The sequence below is a fragment of the Garra rufa genome, chromosome 6, assembly GCF_049309525.1.
Source record: "Garra rufa chromosome 6, GarRuf1.0, whole genome shotgun sequence".
Classification (NCBI taxonomy): Eukaryota; Metazoa; Chordata; class Actinopteri; order Cypriniformes; family Cyprinidae; genus Garra; species Garra rufa.
Window position 1 is genome coordinate 17,396,366 of NC_133366.1, and position 9,007 is coordinate 17,405,372.

Below are 9,007 nucleotides of genomic sequence, written 5' to 3' on the forward strand. Positions count from 1 at the left end.
TAACGTGACACATTTTAAAATCAATGAAAATTAAATTAAATTATTTTATCAGCAAAATACTGTTTCCCTCTTATTACAGATTTGAACAGTCAGTGGAAATCGTACATCATGAACTTTAACCTTTCTTCCCCTGCTATGTCTGTGTTAATTATTACAAATTATTTTGAAACATTGCAGATAAGTCCAAAGGCAAGGGTCGCCAGTACCATGTCAATATCTACCACTGTATTATTACAATTATAATTAGAAAGAATGAGAAATCTGGCACGTTTTCGATCCATTTCCCCTCAAAGCGTCCTCTTGCCAACTTTTCTACCATCATTTGTTCTCATGCTTTCATTAACACTGAAGTGCTGTGCTAACTTTGCCGTTTTTCCTGCACGCTGCCTCCGTTAACAGTGTGGCGATTAATTTGAGGTATGGTTTGCTTATGTAGCCGAACAGCAAAGTTAATATGCCGCGATGACACTCTAGTCATTCCTCATCCCCTTCTAATTATAATGAGTGTTCATTAAAACTTCATCTAATAACCCTTTATTATAGTAACAAGTCATCTGAAAGAGGGTGAAGGAGAGCGGGAGAAATACAATGAGAGATACGACATAAATCAGAGGGGCGAGCAAAGCAAGGTTATTGGATACTAGAGCCAGCAGTTTTAGCGTAAAAGTCCTACAGACAGAAGTCAAATCTTTATCTAATAAAATAAAACAAGAATTGATAGTGGATACTGCTGCTCAAATGTTTGGGATCAGTAAGACTTTAAATATTTTTAAAAGATGTTTCTAACGCTCATCAAGACTGCATTTATTAGATTAAAAATACAGTAATTTTGTGAAATATTATTACAATTTCAAATTGCAGTTTTATAGGTTAATATACTTTAAATATATTTTTTTTCATGTGATGCAAAGCTACATTTTTATCATCCATTACTCCAGGCTTCAGTGTCACATGATCCTTCAGAATTTATTCTGAGTTATTATCAATGTTAAAAACAGTTGTGCTGCTTAATATTTTTGGAACCTAGGATACTTTTTTCAGGATTCTTTGGTAATTAAAAGAACAGCATTTATTCAAAATATAAATATTTTCTAACAATATAAGTCTTTAGCATCACTTTTTAATCATTTAACACATCCTTGCTGAAATAATATATATATATTTTCTTTAAAAAAAAAAAAATTAAAATACTGACCCCAAACATTTGAAAGGTAGTGTATATTATTACAAAAGATTTCTCTTTTTAATAAATGCTGTTCTTTATTTTTTTCCATCAAAGAATGCTGAAAAAAGTATCACAAGTTTCAAAAAAATATTTAGCAGCAAATGTTTCCAACATAATAAATCAGCATATTAGAATGATTTCTGAAGGATAATGTGACACAGAATAATGCTGAAAATTCAGCTTTGCATCACAGGAATAAATTATGTTTGAATATATATTAAAATAGTGATCCATTATCAATTGCAATAATATTTAAGACATTACTGCTTTTCTGTATTTTTGATCAACTGAAACTTCTTTAAAAAAACATAAAAAAAAATAATATTATATCTTCCACTTAAGTTTCTCTTGTTTTGCACTAAAACCCACTTTGCTCTTAAAATGCGATGCCCACAGTTTTACAAACAAGGAAAAAATAATGACCACTGCAGCCTACAGATCCTTAAAATAATGTCAAAATTAAAAACGCTATTTTAGGGTTTCATAAGCAAGCAGGCTTCACATCAAGTTCATCTGTGACTCACTGTTTGCAAAACTGAATTTATCAACTTTTTAATATTTTGGGTCAAATAAAACTTTGGTTTTATCAACAGCATCTGTGGCATTACGTAAATTACCACAGAAAATAACTTTAAGTCCCTCAGTTAAATAAAAGAGCATCAAAATGACAATTATTGTTTGAATTTTGTTGTCAAATTGACAGAATCTCAATCTTGTTTCATAGTATAAAAAATATGAATAATTAAAGCACAAATTTATTTATTTATTATCACATAGTGTGATTTTTAGGTGGCAGGTGTGCAACAAACAATGTTTAGTGAAATTTGTTCATGCATAAACTAAAAATATCACAGACAGCACTGGTTCATCAAAAACAAGATCAGTTAAAAACAAGTTGACATGTTCACCCGTTGCAAATTATTCACGATGTGTGCATGAAAAAGACACGTTTAAAACCTACCATCAGAGAAGTGAAACCAAAAATTCCTAATATTATTTTATTATTTTCTTTTTGGTTGCCGAAATTTCAGTGCATCACAACACATTATGGTCCGTTACGGTGAGCAGATAATTTAGTTTAAAATACTGCTGTTGCTCAGCCAGTTACTCTCACTCCGACAGGCCACAACCAATGACTGCATTTCAGTTAGTGACTAAATGAAAAAGAGGCAAGCCTTTTTAGATATTTGGTTAGAAATGTAGGGTGCTGTGGGGATCACAGACTGTGGCTACTCACCTGTTTTCCTGTGAAGCCTTGACAGATGACCTTACTGTTCTTGTTGATGTAAAGGTTGTTTCTGTTGCCAGTATAACAGTGTCTCACCCCAGCCTGCTGCACTGCAAATACAAACACAACAGCAGTGGAATAATAACCAAGTATCAGTTAATACGTCTAAAATTTTCTTAAACATTTTGGATTATTTTTTAAAAATTTTTAGTAAAGCCCCAAATGTTGCCGTTTCTATATTTCTGCCTTTGTAATATATTCTGGGTTCAACACAACCGCCTGCAGTTTATTTATTAATCTGTCACACTAAATGCAAATGTTTGACCTGTAGGGTAACAACAAAACTTGGTCAACTTGGTAGCTACACTAGTAAATTTGGTCTAGGCCTAAAAAGTTACTTTGGTCTAGGGCCAGGCCTAAGCAGTTTCTTTCACATTACTCTATATATGTTCCCCCTACAGGGTCTAATGTCCAAAGGTCATGCTGCCTTGACCTCAAACAGTTTAGAAATAAGACAGGAGTCGAAGCGACAACACTAGTTGTAAAGCACCAAGCTCTACTATAAATTCCAATATATTTATAAGTGTTCAGCAAAGAGTTTCAACTCCTGAATGACGTAACAGAGAGACTATGACTTCAAGAAACAGGTTATTGATCACAACTGACAGGGATAGATGGTCTGTCTACATTTATCTAGGTTAAAGTTCACTTTAAACCGCTCATAGACAATCAGTTGCTTATCTACTCAATAGCAAAGCTATTTTGTGTGAATTCCTAAAGATATTAAATAAATGCAACATTTTATGGCATTACACTAATTTCATTAGGTATACAAGTGATTTAAAGGTATTTAAAGGTAAGATAAAAAGGTATAGAGTGCAGTGTATCGCACTGAGAGAAGTTAGTCAACACTAATTTCTGTGAGTGAAAATTCCCTTATTGACAGACACTTGATTGCACAAGACTGGAAGAGTTAACAGAGAACCAAAAGTTTCAGAAGTGGCAATACTCGTATAAAGATTACAGTTAAACGCCAACTCTGAATTTCTACTGCATTACTTTTAAGAGAAAAAAGGTTATGCACTGATGACAGCAAAGTACAAGAAAGCACACACAGCTTAAGTTGTCACACTAGTCCTCTTCATGTACTAATCCTTGTCAACATGCGTTTACATTGAATGCTACTGCTGTCAGTCTGCAACTTGTCCAGTTTACTAACATTGATATTTTATATAAAGTTTCGTAACCTCGCGATTAATTTGAAATAACATATTAACAGAGCAAAAGGTCACGTTTCAGAAGTTCACTGTTAAATGTTACACTTGGTGCACAGCAACACAACAGCATTAGCATTAGCTAACTGTGTGTGTTTAATGCAAATAATAAGAGATAAATGACTCTAACGTGTACAATAGCTGAGGGAGCAATGTCAAAACAAAGACAGCTTTGTGTTTTAAATGTAACAACACTCGGGTCAGTTTTACTTACAGAGCAAGCGGGCAAACAACCTGCTGTGAGACATCTTCGGTCATTCACCAATGACACCGGACAGACATGGACCTAAACGTCAGCGCACATAGTAGTCCTGATAGTTGCCTGAAGAGAAAGAAACGCCTTCATAGGGCGTAAACAACAGATCTAAAACACACCATAGGATCACATGTAACTTAAGAAATAAATTTAGCTCGTTGTAAATATTACATGAAGGAATGCTGAACAATGTTGTTCTTTCATGCCTGCCTTAAATAATATAATATAATAAATATAATATAATAATCTGATTTTACATATATATACAAGATACACTGTATACAGTATCCATTTGTATCCACATTTAGATTTTTGACAGCATTATTTATTTATTTTTATCATTATTATTTAAAATTTTGTGAGAAAAAAAATGTAAAAAAAATTAAAGGCAGAGTTGTTTTGAACATGAACACCCAGTTCATTAATAATCCACATAATACATAATTAGAAAATAGTTTTTACAGTTATAATTTAATTCTAATTCAATTGAAATATATATAATATATTATAATATAATTTAATATAATATAATATTATATTATATTATATATTATATTATATTATATTATATTATATTATATTATATATGATCAGCAGTATCTTATTATTAATTATTATTATTATTACTCTTTGCAGCGAGTAACACTGTATACAGTATCCATTTGTATCTGCATTATGATTTTTTTAATTAATATTATTAATATTATTATTTTAAATTTTGTTAGAAAAATTAGGGAAAAAATGAAAGGAAATAAGACAGAAAGAGATGTTGTGAACATGACCACTCAGTCTAATAATAATCCACATAATGTGAAAATTTTTTTTTAAATTATAATTCAATTCTAATTCAATTTTAAATAAATAAATAAAAATACATAAATATATTAATCTGATATATATAATTATATTACATTTTGTGAGAAAAATGGGAAAAATTAGGAAATAAGACGTGTTAGATGTGTTATAATTATGAACACCAAGTCTATTAATAATCCATATAAAATATGTTTTTAATTAAAATATATATTTTAAATAAATGAATAAATAAATAAATAAATAAGCACACTGAATAAAATATGGCTTAGCTTTAGTTCGTTTTCTTTCACATTAATATGTTGGCTACTTTCAATAAATATTACCATGTACAAATTGCATAATTTGTATAATAATAATAATAATAATAATAATAACCAAAATATTATTAAAAAGTTCAAACGAAAACGTTTCACACCATCAAATTTCTAAGAATTTTTAATATCCAATTTAATCCGTTTTCTAGACTCTTTTTCTGCACAACAGAAAAGCAAACAGCCAATAAAACTAAAAGCAAGTGGCGCGGTGAAAGCAGCCAATCAGGCTCAACCAACTCTGCACATGCTGATTGGTTGACGCTTTTACTGCGCGTCGTGCACTTACGCCTATTCACGATCACAACCTACGTATATTCTTCCAGCCTTGACTAGCACCTTCAACGAGCAAACGGAAACGACTACGCAAGTAAACTAACGCGATGACGTAGAATGTCCCAGGAAATATCCTGCTGTCTCAATTAGAAGCGCACAAAGTCATTCAAGATGGTGTTAGAAAGTATTTCCAAGATTATCAAAATACAGCTTCCAGCCTACCTCAAGAAACTGCCCCTTCCAGAAACAATCGGCGGCTTTGCGAGACTCACAGGTATGTGTTTTATCATCCAAAATGTCACCAGCGTAGGAGGAAAGTTAAGTTAAGCGCGCATGTCTGCACAGAAACAGTGATATAAAACTCAGTTTTCCGTCTGTTAAACGCCAAAATAACTCATACCTAATTATTTGTTTGGAAAAATGCAAGTTTTAAGAATAGTCCACCTTTCATGTAATGTTTTGCAGTGCCTCACTGCACAAAATATCCACAGGAGAGAGTGTTTACTTTAAAAATGTAAGAAAATATCCAGAGCATCTGACAGCATGCTTTGCTCTAGTATAGTATAGAAGATGGCACAATAAATACACAACTATTTGCATCTGTAAATGTAAAGTAGCCTATACATGCACCTAAATTAACCCATCATCAGTTTTAACAAAGGTCATTGTGTTCATGAGAAGTATATTATCACTAATGCACATGTGTGTGTTAATCATTGGATAGTACTTTATCTGACACTTACCACACTTCTTTTTCCACATTAAGTAGATCCCTTACTAAGTGGCTTGTGATGAGTTATAGTGATAATTAAGTGTACTTAAACTTAAATCCCATGATAACTTTTGATTGTGTCTCAGTTTCAGAGTGGTTGCGGCTCCTGCCGTTATTGGGGATTTTGGCTCTGTTGGGTTATCTGACCATCCGGCCCTTCCTGCCCAAGAAGAAAAAGCAAAGAGACAGTCTAATAAATCTGAAGATCCAAAAAGAAAACCCAAAAGTGGTGAACGAGATCGACATAGAGGACCTGAGGACTCCAAATGTTTGCTACTGCCGCTGCTGGCGATCTAAAACGGTAGGAAGCTCAACGCCTAAGATAAAAAGAAAAAGTTTAATGTAGAAAAAGTTTAAATTAAATTGAATGGGTAGGTAATATCACTTTAAACATCAAAAAGTCACTTTTGTATAGCACTTATCACAATACACATCATAAAATCATAATGTTAATGTTTATAATATCTTAATGCATTAGTAACATTTAGCAGATTAGAGCTGGGCGATTATATATATATTACATTTTCCGTTGATACAAGCCATCAAACAATAGAATAATAGAGAAAATGGACATGCAAAACTAAATTGTGACTTATTGGTGGAAAAAAAAACAATTGGATCAAAGATGGAAAAAGTATTATTAAATTAATCAAATTTATGACATGTCCCCTTTTTAAAAAAAATATATATATATTAGTGAAACTATTAATGTACATGTGAAAAATGAAAAAAAAAAAAAAAGTGTGATTTGTTACTTCCTCTTTTAAGTGTCTATTTTGTCAAAAGCCTCGGGTGCCTAAGAACCACTGTCACTATCAGCTCTTAATTTGTTCTTTCTTATCTTGCAGTTTCCTGTTTGCGATAAATCACACATAAAGCATAACGAGCTGACAGGAGACAACGTTGGTCCACTTATTCTTAAGAAGAAGACTCTGTAGCCGTCCAGCTTCGGCCCCTATAAAATACCTAGTTTTCTCCACTGAAAAACCTACTGTAATTTAGTTTGTTGTACTTACCCAAACCTATTCCAACTTGTTATTGTGGTATAGAGACGCATAGAGCTTTAATGCTCAAGATATTGTGGTTGATCTGAGAGAATAATTATATTGATTACTTTTTGTTACATTGCTCTGGTGTGTTTACTTTTTATACAAACGTAGTAGATTTTTGTGTGCAATATAACTTTGCCATAGGGGTAAAATTTCGATTGATGTCACCAATTCTTCATTCGTGGTGATGAAAGTGTCTTTTTTATTTTTAATCTGTATCTAGATTCAGTTTTAACTTTAAATCGCCTTTTACTATTAGTGTTGTCGTTGTGATAACTTGCGGGAGACAACATAAATCAAATACTTTTAACTTTTCGATGTGAAGTATATTATTAGGATTTGTTTTTGTCATTTTCTGCAGAAATATTCCTAAAGTTCTACAATGTTTGCTAAATTATTTCAACTACAGGATACTAAACTTGACTTGTGTTTGCGCACATACAGACATTTCACATTGCATTAGATTGTAACAAATGCTTTGGTCAAAGCTATTGTTACTCATCATTCAAATATTACAATATTTATCATAATGTAACAAAGACAAGTGACCTCTTTTAACCTTCCACCTGAACCAACATGCTGCAACAATTAGGCCTACAATTCATAATATGTATGCATTAATTTCTATTCAAAATAGTTTGACAATCCCTTGGTTCCTTTTTTTGTGCCATGTTTCATATGAGATTGCTCTTGTTCATAGGTGTTTTCATTAAAAATACATTTGTATGGTAACTGGAATGTGCCTAATAATGACTTTTGTAAAATAAAAGGTAACCAACCTTCTTTTAGATCACCGATTTTGTTTTTGTTTTGCTTAATTATCTAATTTGAGTGATGGATATGTGATGCCATGCCAACAGTTTGCGTTTTGTGTACTTTTCCTAGACCACACAATAGTGTAACTCTACCACACCAATGCTTGAAATGTCTTTTCAGAAAGTAACAGTGCTGCTTATTTACATCTGATTTGCGTTAGATGATATAACAAGATATGCTTTCAAATATAAACAGGTTTGCCTGTCGTTACTGAAAAGGCAAATGTCATTCATTTTCTGCAGCAGTCTACAATCTACAAGTAAACTACACATACACCATAGAAAAAAAGTTATTACATAAAGATGGCTATAAACATAAGGTGTTAAAAGTAGTCATTTAATTCCTTAAATTAAATTATCAGTGACTGCATGTAGCATTGCCATTACTGTGACAAAACCATGACACAAAACGTAAATTTCAATCAGTAAACATAACTCACTGTATTCACAAAATAACTTTCTCTTTCTTATGACTCTATAAACATTCAAATACACATTTGATGAAAACAATCATATTAAAATAAAAACTTATAAATATGGATCATGGAAAGTAACATGAGGAACTGGTGCAATGCTGAAGCAAAAATATAGAATTTGTTATTCTTGTACTACTACTAAATAAAAAAAATCCTTCTTTAGGTTCTAAAATGAATTCACTGTAAACACAAAATGTAACGGAGCTCTGAAGTGACCACAGTAGTATTTGATTGTTTTGTGTAACGACTAACAAGATACTAAGAAATCTTTGATCAATCTCAGAATGCAGATCAATGACTGTGTTCGGAATAGTTACTACTATACTGTTCCTACTATTGCTGCAGTATACAATATGCCTAGAATACACGGGTAAACTGCTACATTTTCCAAAATATAACTCTTGCATGAATTACTCTTATCCTGCAATGTACTCAACTTCAGCATCCATTCCACATTGATGGATGATTTGAAAGAAAATGTTTTCTAGCTGCATTATTTGTATGGTATG

At 32.0% G+C, this 9,007-nt stretch overlaps 2 protein-coding genes across 2 annotated transcripts in view; one reads left to right on the top strand and one right to left on the bottom strand.

The window, feature by feature from the left end:
- suclg1 (succinate-CoA ligase GDP/ADP-forming subunit alph) overlaps positions 1 to 4,069 on the bottom strand; it is a 29,500-nt gene extending 25,431 nt beyond the window's left edge. Inside the window, exons 1-2 of the mRNA XM_073843062.1 lie at positions 3,942 to 4,069; positions 2,463 to 2,563 (exon numbers count right to left, since the gene is read on the bottom strand). Of these exons, the coding sequence (XP_073699163.1) occupies positions 2,463 to 2,563; positions 3,942 to 3,975 (135 nt within the window). The 5' untranslated portion in view covers positions 3,976 to 4,069. The remainder of the gene's footprint in view (positions 1 to 2,462; positions 2,564 to 3,941) is intronic.
- A 1,428-nt stretch (positions 4,070 to 5,497) lies between these two features.
- cisd2 (CDGSH iron sulfur domain 2) lies at positions 5,498 to 7,995 on the top strand. Its single transcript, XM_073842883.1, has 3 exons — positions 5,498 to 5,660; positions 6,245 to 6,459; positions 7,007 to 7,995. The coding sequence occupies exons 1-3, from the start codon at positions 5,558 to 5,560 to the stop codon at positions 7,094 to 7,096; spliced, it is 408 nt and encodes a 135-aa protein (XP_073698984.1). The 5' UTR covers positions 5,498 to 5,557; the 3' UTR covers positions 7,097 to 7,995.
- The last annotated feature ends 1,012 nt before the right edge of the window (positions 7,996 to 9,007 follow it).